This window comes from Rhinolophus sinicus, chromosome 6 (genome assembly GCF_057876585.1).
Source record: "Rhinolophus sinicus isolate RSI-liver-muscle chromosome 6, RSI-T2T, whole genome shotgun sequence".
Taxonomy (NCBI): domain Eukaryota; kingdom Metazoa; phylum Chordata; class Mammalia; order Chiroptera; family Rhinolophidae; genus Rhinolophus; species Rhinolophus sinicus.
In genome coordinates this window covers 63,389,971-63,409,256 of record NC_142506.1, presented here as the reverse complement: position 1 = coordinate 63,409,256, position 19,286 = coordinate 63,389,971, and the positions used below count along the sequence as shown (strand labels likewise).

The following is a 19,286-nucleotide window of genomic DNA, read 5'->3' as shown; positions in this document are numbered from 1 at the left end:
AAAAAGCCTACAAAGCTATTTTATGTCTTAGCTGCACATTGTATTTGAATAGCGCAGTTTACGTGTATGGTATTCCTTAGAGCCTCAGTTTGTAAGTGTAGTCACTGGAAACCTGTGATCCTTGAGATATTTGAGGAGGTCCATGAGATCAAGCCTCTTGTTAGAGTATTTGGAGATATCATTGCTTCTTTTGTCACTTTCATTCTCTTGTGAGTGTGCGGTAGAAATGTCCATAAGCTACCTGGTGTGCGATACTGCAACAAACTAAATGCAGAAGCAGGTATGAGAATCCAGGTGTGTTCTCTTCAGCCAGACATTAAAGAGGTTTGCAAAAATGGGAAATAATGACAATATCTCACCAAATATGTTCTTTTTATCTTAGAAAATATGGTGTTTTCATTAAAAAAATAATGTGAGGCTTATGTATACAGGGGTTGGCTGAACTAAAAAGTAGATATTTAATTTAATATGGTAAATACTTGTAAACCAGCCCACTTGAGCAAAAGTCTTCAGGGTCCTCAGTAACTTGTAAGAATGAGAGGGGCTCTCGCGATGAGAAGTTTAGGCACCGTTACCCCCCACTCCTTTGCCGTCCTCAGTGACGCTCAGCTGCATGTTACCGAAGTGAAGGGGCGATACCCGTGCTGCGTCCCAGGCCTGAGGACACGAGACCAATGCTAACCCCTGACTTTCCCACGTGGCCAGGCTGTGGCTGCTCCTGCCTCAGGCCTGCATTTCCCCCGGAAGCCTGCAGCAATGGCCAAGAAGGAAGAAGGGCAAAACCTCACCCACACAACTGGAGGAGGCTCCAACCCCCTAGCTCCCCCCGCCCGCTCCCTGTCTCCCGCAGATCATTGCTCTGTGGCCAGCACGTTGTCTCGGCTCCACCACAGGCTGCCAGTAGTTTTATATTTGGACCCATTTCTGTCGACAATGAAATCAATGTACTGTAAAAGGACAACAGATGCAATAGGAAACCAGCCACAGCTGCCTCAAGGGCTTTCTTCATCTGAATTTAGGAAACTAAAGCCTAAGTGTAGTACAAGGAACCAGGGGCTTGTATGAGGGAGGAACTTGGAAAGTGAGAGAATGGGAGGCCTGGACAGACAACAGGAGAGACACCCATGATGCACCTAATGTCAAAGCCCTGGAATGACTGGAGAAGCTGCTTCCATTACAGGTAAGACTTCTGTAGGAAAGGAAAGGGTAAACGCTGCCTGTCGTGGCGCCACATAACCACCTGGCTTCCCACCCTGCCTGGGTGCGTGGAGGGACACTCCATGTCGTGGGTGGGGAGAGAATCCTTGTCTTGACCATCTCCCTCCTCTTTCTGTGCAGCATCTCACTCGCTTTCTTTTCTCAGAGGTTCCACTTTTTGAAAGGTGTGTACCATTCAATAACGTTGGGTTCACCAAAGTTCTAACACAGTTTATTAGAATTGTATCATATGCCCAGGTACTGAGATCATTTCTACCAGTGAGTGCAGTGAGGGTCCTGGCTCTACGGGGACTATAATTGAAATAAGCACGATCAGGATAACTTAATTATAAATTTCCCAATTTGAACATTAAAAATGGTGATTTTATTTTATAGTTTTAAAAATTGTCCTATTTGGAAATATATTTCTAATAGTTAAATAATATGTGAACGATAATTATTTTAATCATATATTTTCATGTATGTCTACGACACTTAAGATGGCAACATAGTATAAAAGACAAATTATGAGTGAAAATTCTTAATTCATATACTGATTCATCTTTTCTTTGGCCTCCATTTTTGATGTTTGGTGAAAAGGAATAAAACCTGTTGCAAAAATTGACAGTTGGCCTACAAGGCATATTTTTCTGTTGGAAGAGAAAAATAGTGTATCCTGTAAGTGCTACTGGCAATATAAGGGGTATGGAGGAAAGTCCCTTCTCTCCATCATGGTAGATGGTAGATGATAGACGCATGGTTTCAAATGAGTTTAATTGCATGGCATGTATCCCTTATGTGTTCAGCACTTTTTCTCTAGGCATTACTTACAAGACTTTATACCCGGAGAAATTTACTCAACATGTCTAAGGCATGGGTATTATTTTAATACAGTGAACCGTAACAGTAGTAACTACTGTATAGAATTAAGCGAGTTACCGTGTTTCCCCAAAAGTAAGACCTAGCCAGACCATCAGCTCTCGTGTCCTTTGGAGCAAAAATTAATATAAGACCTGGTCTTATATTTTATATTATATTTATTACATTTTATTATATTTATTATATATTATATCATACCGGGTCTTATATTATATTAAAATAAGACTGGGTATTATATTATATTATACCCGGTATTATATTAAAATAAGACTGGGTCGTATATTAATTTTTGCTCCAAAAGACACATTAGAGCTGATGGTCCAGTTAGGTCTTATTTTGGGGGAAACATGGTAAGTGCCTAGAAGAGTACTTGATACTCGAAAGATACTGAATGTAAATTTTCAATATGCAATCATGAATATGTGCTTTTAGTTTTGCTTATAACCGATGATCACGTGCCTTTGTAGAACAGTTTGATGCTTTATCAGTACTCTCAAGTGTACACACACAGTAATTTCACCACCTGGAACCCATTGGCACGGTTCTCATCCACCAGTTAAGAAATGTATTTATGTTTGTATCGTGCAGTGTTACTTTCAACCTGATTCCCTTTTTCCATAGTAATATTAAGTTTTAAACTGTAATACACATCTTTTTTCAACTATTTTTTTCCCCCACGTGAATCACTTGTGGTTTCATATTCCATATGACTAAACAACTCTACTTTTCTAAATGAATTATTTTCTATATATTTGTATTAAGCTTCAATTATTTTTTTCTGGATATTGTCAATTGTTCAGACCATTTAAGAAATATACACTTAATTCATACTATGTTTAATGTGTTATCTTTTTTTTTGGAAAGGGAAAAAGCAAAAAAAAAACAAAACTGAAATAATGTCCTGACTCTCAGGGAAATACAAAATGATCTCTCTTTTTATATTTCCTTGAGTCTATTATGTTCCTTGTCTTTCTCTCATAGTTGGCTCTGTGCAATGATTTCATAATTTGAATTAGTTTCACATCACATCTCGGTAAAACCAGCCCATCCTACTCCATGGTTATTATGAGATTGGATGTGATAATACGTGTGGAAAGTCTACCAAACAAAAACACTCTTTAAATATCAGAGACAGTAATTTTATTTTCCTGTCAACTTTCAAAAGAGTTTATGCTTATTAAGGCAGGAGCCATGCTTTTTTTCTGACTTGTTTTGTTCTAGCCTCTAATTAATAAATGTGTCACTTTGAACAATTTGCCAAAATCTTCTAAGGCACATTTGCTCATTAGGAAAATGCAGAGTATAATTGTACCCATCTCCTAGGATTGTTGTAAGCATTAAATGAGATAATCCACGTAAAGTACTCAGCACAACACATACTGAAACACTAAATAAATTATAGAAAGAGAAATAATAGCTAGGCTTTATTTATCGCTAATTATGTAAAAGTCATTTTGTTATGCTTTTATGATGATTATCTCATTTACTATACATGGAAAACTTATGAAGAAAGTGCTATTATGATAATAGCTGTAGCGACGATTATTATTATGGTTTTAACACTTAACCAGCACAGTGATTGGCACACAGTAGACCCTCGATAAATATTTACTGTCTTCTTGTGAACTCTAGACTATAATTACCTGTGAGGCCTCCGTTAGCTCTGTCGTCAGCATTCTTGCAAGAATAGAATCTGACTGCAGCAGAAAAGGACTTTATGTAAAGACATCGGATTGGAGCTCAGAGGCTAGGCCAGGAGCCATCCCTACGTCACACAGCAAGAGCCATTTCTTCAGCAGGACATCAAGGAGCAAAAGAATGCGCTGCTGACACACCTGGCACCTCAGTGCAGCTCACCAAAGTCATCATTGCAGAATGTCACCATTACATAATTCATTTGATGCCACTTTCAAGATGTGTGCATCTTTGTCATTAGGGGAGCCGAAGGAACAGTCGGCGTGCTTTATTTTGGAGAGAAGATGGGGGAGACCGGACTCTCAGAATGTGCTCTCAGGCGTGTCCATCACTAACAAAATAAGTCATGAGGCATGATGCGATGAGCTGCCTTCCCGTGAAATGAACTGTCACACAGAAACTAAGAAATGATTGGACCCTAGAATGAAATTGGCCTGTTTAAGGCTCATCCCTGAGCGTGGAGGAAAGCGACTTCTGGTATTCTCTGTTTACGACGATAGAGAGGACAATCTGTACATAGAAGAAGCTTTACCCCTCGTCTTGAGAGCTGCACATCTGGAAGAGCAGTTTAATTAGAGTTACACTGTACAGTTCCTTCCGGTTAGATCCTTCTCAGTAGCTCACTGAACCTGTCGTCTACTACAGTACCTATGTCCACTGTGCTTGTCATGGTTAATCGCTGCTACTGGCCTCAGTCACAGAGCAGTAATTGTATCCTCCTGGAAATCAGAAAGCTCACCTGATTTCGTACAGGTTTTCATACTAACTGGTGTCCCAATCTACAGAAAATGGCCAATACAATGTTCATGAGAAAGGCTAGTGGACATTCTTTATACCAATGCATTTAATGTTCTTTCTACAAAAAAAAGCAAATTCTTGTTGGCCTATTGGCAAATCATTACTGAGAATATTTTCTTTAAACTCCCCTCTAGCATGATGGACACTAGCTTCCCGGTGAAGGTCATTCTTCTGGGTAAGATCGCTACAGTGACGGAAAGCAAGACAGGTTTAGTCCATCCAGCAGGGCAGGTCGTGCTGTTTTGGGGACAAGGAAAGCAAGCATTAATGCTGTGGATTACTCTGAGTTAATCCCAGTCCTCCCGTTTACCTACCTTCCAGTTCCCAGGTTGCCATGTCTTCCCAATCCGTGTCCTTTCCAATGATAACATGAGGCGGGGATTTGAATTCAACATAGCGATCACAGTTTGTTTCGAAGCCCTGCAGATGTGAGATTTCTTGAGCACAATCTGAAAGTTTCTATCATTCATTCTGTGCTTTGAGGAAAGAGGGTAGAAATTTCAACTCTGTAACAAGCCATCTCAGTTTTTAGTAACCAGTTCAACCTCAGTCTTTGAAAGTTTCACATTCTTCATTCAGTTTCATGTAGGCACCCCTCCCAAATGCCATTTCTACAATAAGCTCTTCATTCCAGAAGAGCACAGGTGGTATTTCTGTTGTCTGAGTTCCACCCTTGATATTGTATGGATTTAGAAAAGCCATTTCCTCAAGTTGTCCAGGAAACCAAGTACATATTCTGTCTACTGTCCACGGGGATTGTTGCCAAACCACTTTAAATATCAGTTCCTTTATCAGCCCAGCTTCACTGCTGGAAGTATGAAAAACAGGCTCTAGCTGGCCTAACCCGATAAGGAATTCATTTAAGGATGTTGGATAATGCATAGAACCCCCAAGAAAGCTAGAGAAGCATGCTTTTCTGCAATATCGTCAGGACAAAGTCAAAAATGGTGCATAAGACTTATTTGTGAGGTCGTCACTGCTAACTGCAGTAAACACTAGATTACACTCAACGTTTCCATTAGTGCTGTAACCACTACCCTCTAAGAAATTGCTCTATTTATCCTCTTTGTTGTTGAATCAATAGCTCAAGATCCAAACTCTTAGTGGGTACATCTGATAATTTAAATTATGAATCCACCCCGTCCTGTGAGAACAGTGGGAAAATGAAGGCCAGAATTTTGCAGATTCTATGGTTGAAGACAGAGCCCTGTATGGGTGATTTCTCAAACATTTGAAGGGAGGTTCATGAACAGGGCAATTCAATGAAGGACGGATTAATTGGCTTACCATGTTAAAGTAGTTTAATATAATAAATATGATGTATCTTTCAGAGAAAAAGAAAATAGTCAAGAGAAGCACAACGTATTTCTAGGCAGCTACGAAGGAAGGAATTAGGATTGCTTTCTGATTTATGCCCTTGTGTAACCATCATTTTGTAGCCACATAAAATTGGCCAGTTCACAAGTGAACGAACAGGCTTGCCATTTACTTTATGCAGCATTATAGTATTTTGTCAATATCAGTATAAACTCTATCCCCATGGCTTAAAGAATGGTTTGAATAGACTCGCTTGATATGTAGCCACTCAAAGTCGTAACAGTGATTTAATGGAGAAGTTGAGAAAATTCTCAACTGATACAAATCATTTAAATGATCCCTCAGGAATATTTGGAGGAAGAAAAAAAAAGATAAACTTTGTACAAGTAAATATCAGCCAACTCTAGTCAGGAGTATGAAGCAGTTCAAAATTTGTGTATTAGTTGCACTTCCTCAAGGATCAGATTTTCATTTCAGCCTTTCCTTACTTCCCTTCTGGACAGAATTTTCTGTTACAGCTTTTCTTTCCATCAACTGCTCTACCCACTTGTTTCTCAGTTTTGTGTCTTACGTACTAAGGTCAGCATTGCTGTCATGTCAAGGTTTGCAGTTAATTTATTTACTACGCAACTCTTTGCCGCTGAAAATCAGAAGATAGAAGAACACATAGTATCTTCTAGAAAACTGGCTCACAAAGAACGAGATTGGTTTATGAGAGGGTGTTCTGGCTTGGCAATCACTTTGAAGGTCAGCGGTCAATACAATTTGATGTTTATCTGTCAGCTTTGAAGGCAGTAATAACTATAAGTATAAACTTATTGTACACTAAAACAATCAAGCAAACAAAAATCCAGCCATAGGATAGAATACATTTGCCACATGTTTATCTATGGGATACCACATTCAATATAAAGAAGTAATATGTGTTTCATTACCTTATTGCTTACAGAAAATTTGTGTTCCTAGAGTGTTGTTATTAACATGCATTTTTCCAAGAAAATCTTATATTCACAAACATAAGGAGAGAGAAGGATTAGATTGGTAGCATCACATAATCAGAAATCACTATCCTTTCTGCTTAAAAACAAACGTTTACATAGATCCTTCCAATATGTCTGACACACATTTTTTGCCAATTATCTCCTTTCATCTTAAGGTGCTCTGTGTCCACGATCTTCACATATTTTTTCTTGATATTGTATAATATTTTGTTGCTCTCGTAAGATTATTGCTATGCTTTAATAATAAATTATCATCCATACTGCGTCTCCACTTTTACTGAAAAGATACTTTGTGCCAGTATGCTAATTGATTCTGGGGGAAAAAAACACATAGAATGTGCACCAATAGGCTTTTACTTTTATATTAACAAGTGATTTAATATGCATGGTCCTCGACTTAATGATGGTTCAACTTATGGTTTTTCAATGTTACAGTGGAGCCAGAACAATACCATTCAGTAGAAACTGTACTTTGACCTTAGAACCTGATTTTTCCCTGGGCTGGTGGTGGCGTGTAGTGCGCTGCTCCCCGGTGATGCTGGACGGCGGCCAAGTGCAGCTGCCTGTCAGCCCCGCCAGCACCGGGGGAAAGGACCGATACTCCAGTGTTCTGTGTAGCCAGCGCTTGTCGGATATTGTGGTGTGTGTCCTTGCATCCCATCATGTCTACAAAACATCCGGCTGTGTCTCCTGCTTCTGGTGGGAAGAAGAGGAAGGCAGTACTCTAGAGATGAACCTCAAAATAATAGCCCGACTCAGGTGGGCTAGGCTCAGCTACGAAGTTTAGGTCTAGTAAATGCATTTTTGATTTACTGTATTTTCAACTTAAGGTGGGTTTATTGGTACATAACCCCATCATAAGTCAAGGAGCATCTGTAGTATTTTATTTAAATATCTATTTACTTTAATTTATTTAATATTTATAAATATGTATATATTTTACATATTTTAAATATATATTATACATATTTTAAATATATATTTTTACATATATATTACATATTTTAAATAATATATACATAATGTATATATATACATAATACTGAAAGTTCAAGAGCGTTTTTTGGCTATGTTTTTATAATGATTCATAATATTTATTTAAATTTTAATAAAATAACACATTGTTATGAATTGGTAGAAATCATCAAAGTGCCAGTTTCCACCCTCAATTCTCCCTATCCATAATACTACCTTCTAAAGGAAGCAGCTTGTCTTTTGTATATTTTGGTGGATTTTTAACTTAAGCAGTCATTTGTAAATAATAATAAAAAAAATACCTGATTATTTTGCTATTGAAGAAGTAAATTATATGACCTCAAAGTGTTGGAATGCTTTAGACCGTCTCTGAAAATATATCCTAAAGCAATGCTGAAAAGAGATTCTGAATATTTGAAAATACATATCAACTATATTGGTAAATGTTTTTCATGCTCATCCACATAGGCAGAAACACAAATCAGGATATATGTATTTATGGGTGGTTCTTTTCATGCTGAAAATCTTCAGTTACCCACTCTTACCTATTTAATTTAACTGTGACACATGAGATAACGCACATAAATATATAAATACATGAGACGATCATGTAACTACATTAGTGTTACTATTTTTTTCTGACATTAGAGTTGTGAAACTAAAGATCATTTGCATTCTCCAGACAAAACTGCTGCAATAAAATTTAAATGAAGGATTATTGGGAGAATTGAGTTAATATTTAAAGCACTTAAAAGAGTTCCTCCCCAAAGTAAGAACTCACAATGATAGAGAGAGAGAAAGAGAGAGAAAAAGAGAGATAGAGAGAGAAAGAGAGAGAGAGATCATTAGTTTCAAAATTTGCTAGTTAGATATCAAGTGGTAACTAGAGTTTGTATCAGGGTAAAGGAGAGAAGAAGCAATAAACCTTGTTATGCTATTTTTAAAAATATTTTTAATGGAGAAGTAATAGAGGTCTAGAGAGTTAACATGGTGCCTAGGTAGTCTTCTATAATTTATTTGAAAGCTGTCACCTACTAAAATTATTTTGCCTCCACAGAATTCATTAATATCACGCATTTCTCTTTGCATTATTCTTTGCTGCGTGTGAATTAGTTTTGTTAAGAAGACTGAGTGACTTTGCAACAACATGGTTGGACCTAGAGGATATTATTATCAGTGAAATAAGTCAGACTGAGAAAGACAAATACCATATGATCGCACTTACATGTGGAATCTAAAGAACAGATTGTGTGGAATCTAAATGAACAAACAAAACAAAGACTCATGGATACAGAGAACAATCTAAATCTGATGGTTGCTAGATGGGAGGGGTGTTAAGGGATGGGTGAGAAAGGTTAAGTCATTAGGAAGTACAGATTGGTAGTCACAAAATAGTCCCAGGGATGTGAAATACAGTACAGGGAATATAGTCAATAATGTTATAAAGACTATGTAGGGTGTCAGATGAGTACTGGACTTATCAGGGGGATCACTTCCTAAGTTATATAAATGCCTAACCACTGCACTGTACACCTAAATTAATATACAATAATATTGAATGTGAACTATATATATATATATATATATATATATATATATATATATTTATGGTCATGGGATGTAAAGTACAGCGTAGGGAATTTAGTTGATGGTATTGTAATAGCTTTATATGGTGTCAGATGGGCAGTAGGCTTGTTAGGTTTATTGCTTTGTGAAAGGTGCAAATGTCTATCCATTATGTTGTTTTGTACACCTGGAACTAATAATAAAAAATAAGAAAACATTAGGGAAAAAAAAGACTGACTATAAATCCCCAACAGCATAGAGGATATTGTTGTTGTTGTTGTTTATTATTATTATTATTATTATTATTATTATTATTATTACTATTATTGTTATTGTGGCCGGTGTTGTTTTCTTCATTTCCTCAAAACTATACTGAGCACAAGAATTCAGTTAACAGACATATACACATTTAACAGACATATATTTGCAGATTACGTGATTAATTTTTATAACTGTTTTTTCCCCACCAAGGATGGCTCGTCACTGTTTACCACGTGAAAAGCAATAGTACTTTATCTTCTACATAGGACATATGGAAAAATCATTGTAGGATAAGATATTATCTGGCATCCCCGAGTCACTGGATTTCCTCTAAGATTATGTAAATCACTAGATTTATATAATAATTCGTATGTCATTCATATTTCAGTTTTATACACTACAGATAAGAATTTTACTAATTGCCATAAAGGAAAGAATAAAATCTCCACAGGATATGTTAGGGGATTCTATTGACTTCTGAATAGAATGAATTTCAGACAATGAAGATGTTATTTTAGCATTTAAAATATTCCATGTCATTTGTCATTTTTATAAAAATAAAATGAAAGGTTTATCCGTATTTCCTTTCATAGCCTGAAACATCTGTATGTTCTGTGCACAACAGGTGTCCAATAAATGTTTTGGGCGACTGTCAGTGGTGACTTAATGACTTCATAATGAAGTAATTATTCAAGTGCTATGTTAAAACTGTGTTTCTTAGAAATTACATAGTGTTGGCTTTCAGCTGACATACACTATTACATACAATTTGATAAAAATAAATAAATTCTATTTTAAATTATCTTTTAACTTGAATAAAATGGACTGATTTAGAGACTTTCAGAATACTATTATAACAATGAAAACAATTAAAATATGCATACCCATGAAACATTCAAGGCTTATCAAAATTGTTCAAGTAAAAGATGACAATGAAATGAATGATTAGTTTTCAAAGCAGTGGCATCTGCTCTGTGAATAATCCAAGGAATGCTTTCCAATTTCCATGCATCAGCTCCTTTATTCAAAAGAAGGAAACTCTCAAAAGAGACATATGGGACCAAACAAAATGTAGGGTACTGTGAAATTGGAATTTTAAAATGCATTTCTTATTTATACCCTACTTATTAGAAAAAAGAATGATTTGAAGCATATCAAATGGCTGTATCCTCCAAAATGTTTTCTTGTAATTTTTTTGCTACAAAAAGGGTTTTTGTTTTTTTTCCTTTTGTTACATTTTTCCTTCTGGTACAAATCTAGAACCTGCAACATCCAGAAGATGCCGGGGCTTTGTATTTGTTATAGAAGAAATAACAATTCCGATGTTCATGAATATAGGTTTCCATTAGTTGTTAAAAAGTTGCGTTTTCTAACATTGATGAAATAGTGTGGATATGAATATTGAAATAGTCCAAATACATAAAAGAAAAATTCATTGTTCTAAATATGTATATGAATTAATGTGGTTTACTTATCAGATGTAAGTGGCATATTTTAAGAAGCATTAATGATAACATGGTGGTTTTAAAACACTGCAATAGAGATAGTATCTATATACAAGAGACAGGTATTAATACACCTTGTCCATATTCAATTGAATAGCTGTAATGACATTTGATAACAACTGCTTTTGAATTGGATATTTAAAAATAAGTGGCAATTTAAAACAACTGGTCAAAACATAAAATTTTACAATTAGTTGAGATTATCATCTGTAACTTTCTATCTCATAAAGGAGAAAATTAAGGCACAGAGAGGCTGAAATTTAATGCATACCATATAACTTTCTTACGGGTAGAAAAGTGACTAAAATATAGTTTGTCTCACTTGTGAAATAACACTTCTTCAGGCATTGAAAACATTTTCTGATTATTGTGAAATATTTCCATGTATGTATGGAGTTAACCCAGTCATGTACTACGTGGAAATTAGTGCAGCATTTAAAATAAATCATTTAAACAAGTACTAAAACAATAAAATGTTCGTGTTTCAAGTCCCTGTTCATATTATTTACTTCGGATGAAAAAGGAGAGATGCGGGAATGGCTCTACTATCTTTTTATTTTTATTTTTTATTGCGATAAAATCTATATAACATAAAATTTGCCATTTTAATCATTTCAACTGTATGAGTCAGTAATATTAACTACTTTCACAAAGTTGTGCAATAATCACCACTGTCTTTTTCCCAAAAAGTTGTCATCACCCCAAACAGAAATTGTGTAGCTGTTACGTAGTAATTCCCCATTTCCCTCTCCTCGCTCCCCTAGTACATTCTAATATATTCTCCATCTTGACTATTCTAGGTATTTCATATAAGTGGAATCATATAATAGTTGTCCTTTGTGTTTGGCTTATTTCACATAGCATGTATTTTCAAAATTCACGTTGTGGCATGTATGAGAACATTTATTTTTATGGCTGAATTATATTTTGTATCACGTATAAATCTATTCATCTATTGATATAGAGTTGGATTGTGTCGATATTTTGGCTATTATCTCAACAGTCTTTAGGTTTTAGATAATCAACACATACACCTTTTATATTATTAAGTGCAGCATCAACTTTTTGTTCCTACTATTGGTTAATCAGACATTTGAAAATAAAATCATTTTAGACCTGATAATTATTGACAGAAAAACAAAAGCCAATATTGGACCTTTAAACTCTTTATTTTTTTCTCTTTAGCATCCATTTCTGTTTTAAACTAGTATGTCATGACAAATTGGAAATGGTTACTTCAAGGGGACCATCAGAGGACAATGTTGAATTATACGTTTCTGTTTAAAAAGGTTTATTTTCCTTTAAACGTTAATGAATGTATTTCCTAATGAGTACTCATATATATATTCCAAATAAAGTTAATAAAGATTTCTGAAAACATCTCTTTGACATGCAGCACTTGGAAAGGGTTATTCATTCTAATGCCACAAATGAAAGATGGATGACCACTACCTATGGGAGAATGTTCATTCAAATCACATCAAAAACAGAACATGGAAAAATTAAGTTCAACTTAAACTTTCTGTCCAAACTATTTGCTTTAGCTTAGCTCAAATTATTTTAATTCTCTTCTTCTAGGAAAGTTCTAGTTCAAGGGGAACAAAAAAAATGAAATAATCTTAAAGCATAAAAAAAAATCCCATCTTTCTGTTAATTTGCTACTCACAAATAATAGATTATATTTTGTTACTTAATGGTAACATGAAATGTGTTTTGGAGAAAAAGGAAGGTACTTGTTTTATAACTAAAGCATTGAATTTTAACTTTTTTTTTCCCAGATGAATTCAAGTTCTTTATGAAAAGGCTACCCATTAGTTATTTCCTCAACACATCTACCATAATGCATTTGTGGACAATGGATTCTAATTTTCAGCGCCGCTATGAACAACTGGAGAACAGCATGAAGCAACTTTTCCTAAAAGCGCAGAAGATTGTACACAAGCTCTTCAGCCTTAGCAAGAGGTGTCATAAACAACCTCTCATCAGCCTCCCAAGACAAAGGTAAGACATTTGCGGCAACGGACATTTTCCCCAGTGAGCTCTATTTATTTCTGAATGCAGGGGTGGTAATATACATAGCACAATGTTATTTATATTACTAAAAATAACTTAAAAAATAGCATATTATCTTAAGTTTCAGAATCATAAATTTTAATCTTCCAAAGTAATGGTACAATGAGAAACACATAAACTAGCGCTTCCTAATTTTTTCTTTTATTATCAGAATCGAGAGGTCATTCTAACTTGTTCTGTATGGTAGTCAGCTAACGATTGTATTACAGTGAACAGAAAACACACAGCCTTTTGCTTGTATTGTAAGCATAGGAAATAAACAGGACCATAAAGTGAAATTTCTCGGTATGCGATTTTTCAATTCAAAGAATTTAAAGTTTATTTTCTTTGATTAGTGTTCAGAGTACTATAAGTCTTATTCAACATGAATCTCTGAAAATTGCTGTGAAATTTACTAACAATTTATGTGAATGATGACAGACTAGTAAACTACTGTGTCTGAACTAATTTTAAGAAGCACAGTTTTTGGGTTTGCTACATAATGATGTATTGACCAGTCAGTGCAATAAAAATTTGTATTTATTTATTTGAAGTCAGATTAAAAATACATCAAACTGGCAGAGTAGCATTCCATTGTGTGTTGTATATACCACATCTTCTTTATCCATTCATCTATCAAAGGACACTTTGGTTGTTTCCATGTCTTGGCCACCGTAAATGAAGCTGCAGAGAACATCAGGGTACAAGTTTCTTTACGGATCGATGTTTTTAGATTTTTTGGGGTAGAGGGATTGCTAGGTCATATGGTAATTCTATTCTTAATTTTTTGAGGAACCTCCATGCTGTTTTCCATAATGGCCACACCAATCTGCATTCCCACCAAGAGCGTATGAGGGTTCCTTTTTCTCCGCAGCCTCTCCAACTTGTTATTATTTGTCTCATTGATGATAGCAATTCTAACCAGTGTGAGGTGGTATCTCATTGTGGTTTTGATTTGCATTTCCCTAATAGCTAGTCAAGTTGAACATTTGTTCATATTTCTGTTGGCTGTTTGCATGTCTTGTTGGGAGAAGTTTCTGTTTATGTCCTCTGCCCATCTTTTAATTGGATTGCTTGTCTTTTTGTTGTTGAGTTGTATGAGTTCCTTATATATTTTGGCTATCAGCCCCTTATTAGAGGCGTTGTTTGCAAATATATTCTCCCATTCGGTTGGTTGACTCTTTGTATAGTTGATGGTTTGTTTTGCTGTGCTGAAGCTTTTTAGTTTGACATAGTCCCATTCATTTATTTTAGCTTTTACTTCTCTTGCCTTTGAGGTCAAATTCATAAAAATCTTCTTTGAACCCAAGGTGCGTAAGTTTAGTACCTATGTTTTCTTCTATGTAGTTTATTGTTTCAGGTCTTATGTTTACATCTTTGATCCATTTGTGAGTTAATTTTGGTACATGGTGACAGATAGCAGTCTAGTTTCATTTTTTTATACCTGGCCATCAGAAAAGATGAAATAGTGCCATTTGTGATAACTTGGATGGGTTTTGAGATCATTATGCTGAGTGAAATAAATCAGACAGAAAAGGTTGAGAACCATATGACTTCACTGATATGTGGGATATAAAACTGAAGGCAACAAAAGAACAAGACAAGCAAAGAGACAAAAACTCATAGACATAGGGGTTGGCCTGGTGGCTCAGGCAGTTGGAGCTCAGCGCTCCTAATGCCGAAGGCTGCTGGTTCGATTCCCACATGGCCCAGTGGGCTCTTAACCACAAGGTTGCCAGTTCGATTTCTCGACTCCTGCAAGGGATGGTAGTCTCCGCTCTCTGCACCTAAAATTGAACACTGCACCTTGAGCTGAGCTGCCGCTGAGCTTCCACATGGCTCAGTTAGTTGGAGTGCGTCCTCTCAACCACAAAGTTGCTGGTTCACTCCCACAAGGGATGGTGGGCTGCACCCCCTGCAACTAGCAATGGCAAATGGACCTGGGGCTGAGCTGCGCCCTCCACAACTAAGATTGAAAGAACAACAACTTAACTTGGAAAAAATCCTGGAAGTACACACTGTTCCCCAATAAAGTCCTGTTCCCCTTCTCCAATAATGAAAAAAAAAAAACACGAAAAACAAAAAACCTCATAGACACAGACAACAGTTTAGTGTTAAGGGGATTAAAGGGGGAGGGGGAAATGGTAGAAGAGGGTAAAGGAGTGAAATATATGGTGATGGACATAATGCGATATATACATGATGTATTATAGACGTGCACACTTGAAACCAGTGTAGTTTTGTTGACCATTGTTACCCAATAAATATTAAGAAAAAAAATTATATACAAAAGAACATTAAAAAACATCAAAATGAAAAGCTAAGGTAAAATATAGAACTATATTATAAACAATATGCATTTGTACCAATATCTGTCATAAAATGGTTGACTTTTCACTTGATGCTTAAATCATTAAGAGGAGAAATCTATAATTATAGATTTTTGTCACTGGTAAAAAACCTGAAAGACTACATTTTTTAAATTTCAGTTTTAAAATAAGTCACTGTCATTTTATTTTACAATTCGTTAGGTTTTAGGATATTCAGAATGTATGCGACCATCAACACAATCTAAGTGAGAACATTTTCGTTGTCCCAAGAAGAAACCCCGTAGAGATTGGCAATCGTCCCCTGTACTCATACATCCAGCCCTAGGCTATGTATCTCTTAGAAATTTGTCAAACCTATTCTCCCTATCGATTTGCCTGGTTTGGACATTTCTTATAAATGGAATCATACAATGTGTGTCCGTTGCTGGCTTCTTTTATTTAGCATAGTGCTTTCAGGTTCCTCTATGTCGCAGCATCTGCCAGGAAAATGGGTCTATCACATTTTGTTTATCATTAGTCATTTGATGGACATTTGGGTTGTTTCCACTTTTGGGCTAGTATGAAGAGCGCAGCTATGGACATATGTGGATGTATGTTTTCCATTTTCTTGGAGTATACCTAAGAACATAATTGACGAGTCATACCATGTTTCCCTGAAAATAAGACCTAGCTGGACAATCAGCTCTAATGCATCTTTTGGAGCAAAAATTAATATAAGACATGGCATTATATTATATTATATTATATTATATTATATTATATTATACCCGGTCTTATAGTAAAATGAGACAAGGTCTTATGTTAGTTTTTCCTCCAAAAGACGCATTAGAGCTGATTGTCCGACTGGGTCTTATTTCCGGGGAACACGGTAACACTGTCTTTAACATTTGTGGAGCTGTTTTACAAAGTGGCTGCAGCATTTTATGTTTCCACCTGCTATGAGTGACAGCTCCAATTACTCCACATTGTTTCCCATACTTGTTAAATCTGTCCTTTGATTATAGTCACCTGAGCTAAGGTGAACTAGTATCTTCTTATGGTTTTAATTTACATTTCCCTTTTGACTAATGATGCTGAACATTTTTTCATGTGCTAAATATTCAGTGTGTGTGTTCTTTGGAGAAATGTCCGTTCACATTCTTCATCTGTTTTTGAATCGTTTTCATTTTCATGATAGAGGTGTAAGAGTAAGTTTTATGTTTGGGTGCCAGTCCCTTACCTGTTATACGAGTATGATGATACACAAATATCTTTTTTCCATTCTCTGAGATGTTTGGGGTTTTTTTTTTTTGCATTTTCTTGGTCTCTCTCTTTCTCTCTCTCTCTGTCTCTCTCTCATCAGTCCAGCTAAACGTTTGTCAATTTTGTTGATCTTTTCAAAGAAATATTTGATTAGTTTTTTTGATATTCTTTTTTTCTTTAATTGATTTTTTTTTTCACTCTAATTATTATTTCCTTTCTTCTGTTTGTTTGTGTTTACACTGGTTTTCTTTTTCTAGTTTTGTTGAGAGAAAAGGTAGGTTATGATTTGAGAACTTTCATCTTTTTTTATTATAGGCATTCACAGCTATGAATTTTCCTGTAACCACGGCTGTAAGTTTTGTTATTTTATGCTCTACATAAGATTTCTTATTCCTTCCATGCATAAGATTTCTATACATATATCTGTCTGCATATTTCCATTTAACATTTCCAAATAGAGAATCATGGCTGGGGGAAGACATTGTTAATTATAGCGAACTTTATACTTCCTGTGTGAGTTAAATACAGTTTGTAAACCACTGGAATATATGTTTCTACTCTCAAACAAAATAGTAAATGAAGAGAATATGGTGGGTTAGGAAGCAAATTCATGAGCTTGGTTGTAAACATGTTGACTTTAAGGGTTCTGCTTAACAAGTAAGACTAGAGCTGAGTATTTACTTCTGAAGCTCAGGAGATGCTCATGAGTAAGCAGGGTGACAAACATCAGTGTTTGTGAATCCACAAGATCTGGAAAATGTGTAGATAGAATCTGAGGATATATTTAAGGGGTGAGTGGAAAGATGGAAACTGTAAATGCGCAGATAGCAGGGTATAATGCATCTTCACTAGAAGAACCACAGTAATTTCTAGTGAAAACAAATTTAAACGTACAAATATGCCATAAAAGTGTAAGATGTGTAAGGACTATATGAATCAATTCAAGTTGGATGCATGCAGAATAAATAAAAAAGCAGCATACAATAAAGATGTATTATTCAGAACAAAATTCAATAAACTATAGGAATTAATATTTGATTTATTTAGTTTAGAAGTTTTGGAGAACAAAGATCGCCAAAGGCTTTTCTTGATTTTCTTTTTTCAATTTAGCATAATTCCTATGTTAGCTATTACTCATCTCACACACATACACAATGCAGACTTCTTGCAAGATGCAAGATTTTATTGAATTTTGTTTTTTTCCCATGACCATTTTTCTTTTACTAGGTATGTGAGATTTTGTTTCCATTTTGCTTTTATTTTCCCATTTTAATAGAATAATGCAAAATAACATTAGGAAAGCGTGTGTATGTGTGTGTATGTATATGTGTGTGTATATGTATGTATACACAGAAATATATACATATATATATGTATATAGGTATGTATGTATATATGCAGTATAGTATGTTAATAGAATACAGAGGAAGAAGAATTTGGATATTTATGAGGTATGTTTTCAGAATCTTTGGAAGAGGAAATGGCTAAGCAATACCAGTGAATCACTTCTATTGGAAATTCTGTTTTTTGTTCTGCTGGTAGGGTATTTTTCTCAGACTTTTTAAAAATGTAGCCCACCAAAAAAAAAAAAAACAGCAAAATAAAACCTGGCTTTAAATATCTGATAATTCTGAAATCTTGAAAAATAAGCAAACAAATAAAATGCATCTTCCTAGTAAGATTATTTCTTGACAGTTTCTGCTTATGGCAGGTAGATTGACTTTCTTCTTCATAGCGTAGTATTTCTTTATAATCCTTCCTTTGGGATAAAGTGTGACACTCAGGGAAACCCCAAGTCTGCACTGTCAACACTGCCTCTCTCAGGAATTCCTGTGACATCAAAATCTTGTTTCTTACTTGATTAAGTTCTGAAGCCTGTGTTATTCTGGATTCCTTGAGGGAGTCAACTTTTGTTGCTATGTGAAAACTTTTGAGATCAGGAACAATGGCGTATTCATTTCATTAAAGGACAAGTAGAGTAGTTATTGAAGAGTATTTACGCATAATTCCTAGTACAGCTCAGAATGGTATTGTGATCAGGGACTAAGAGGTAGAACAAGAGAAAAAGAGCATTTGATGAAAATGGAGTTGAAAGGCAGAAGCATCCATGAGTGGAGGGAGGTGAAATAAGTCTGGGAATGCTGACATAGACTGTAGCCATGAACGTGCTGGGGGAGGAGGGCCCCGTCCACTGAACCCTCTAAGGAGACGAGAATCAGGCAGAGTTTATAAGAAATACAAATGTTGAGTTACCTGCTGGAGCTCCAAGAGGCAGCCGTAAATTCACAGCGAGCAATGCTCAATAAATACCTGATGAGTGCTCTGCAATGTTTTTCTTAATACTTTAGTTCAGCTTCTAGAAGCATGCAAGTTAATACTTCACGTAGAACGGTTCCTACTCTACATAGATAGGATCACCTGTTACAATATGCATAGCATGTTTTGCTTTGTTGTGTTTTGTTTGTTTC

The 19,286-nt window shown here is 35.5% G+C and overlaps 1 protein-coding gene across 7 annotated transcripts in view; it reads left to right on the top strand.

Annotated features, from left to right (window-relative positions):
• BRINP3 (BMP/retinoic acid inducible neural specific 3) overlaps positions 1 to 19,286 on the top strand; it is a 262,338-nt gene that overhangs the window by 196,970 nt on the left and 46,082 nt on the right. For all 7 annotated transcript variants that reach the window (XM_088799152.1, XM_019744446.3, XM_074317040.2 and 4 more), the window contains one exon: positions 12,973 to 13,195. In XM_088799152.1, the coding sequence (XP_088655278.1) occupies positions 12,973 to 13,195 (223 nt within the window). The remainder of the gene's footprint in view (positions 1 to 12,972; positions 13,196 to 19,286) is intronic.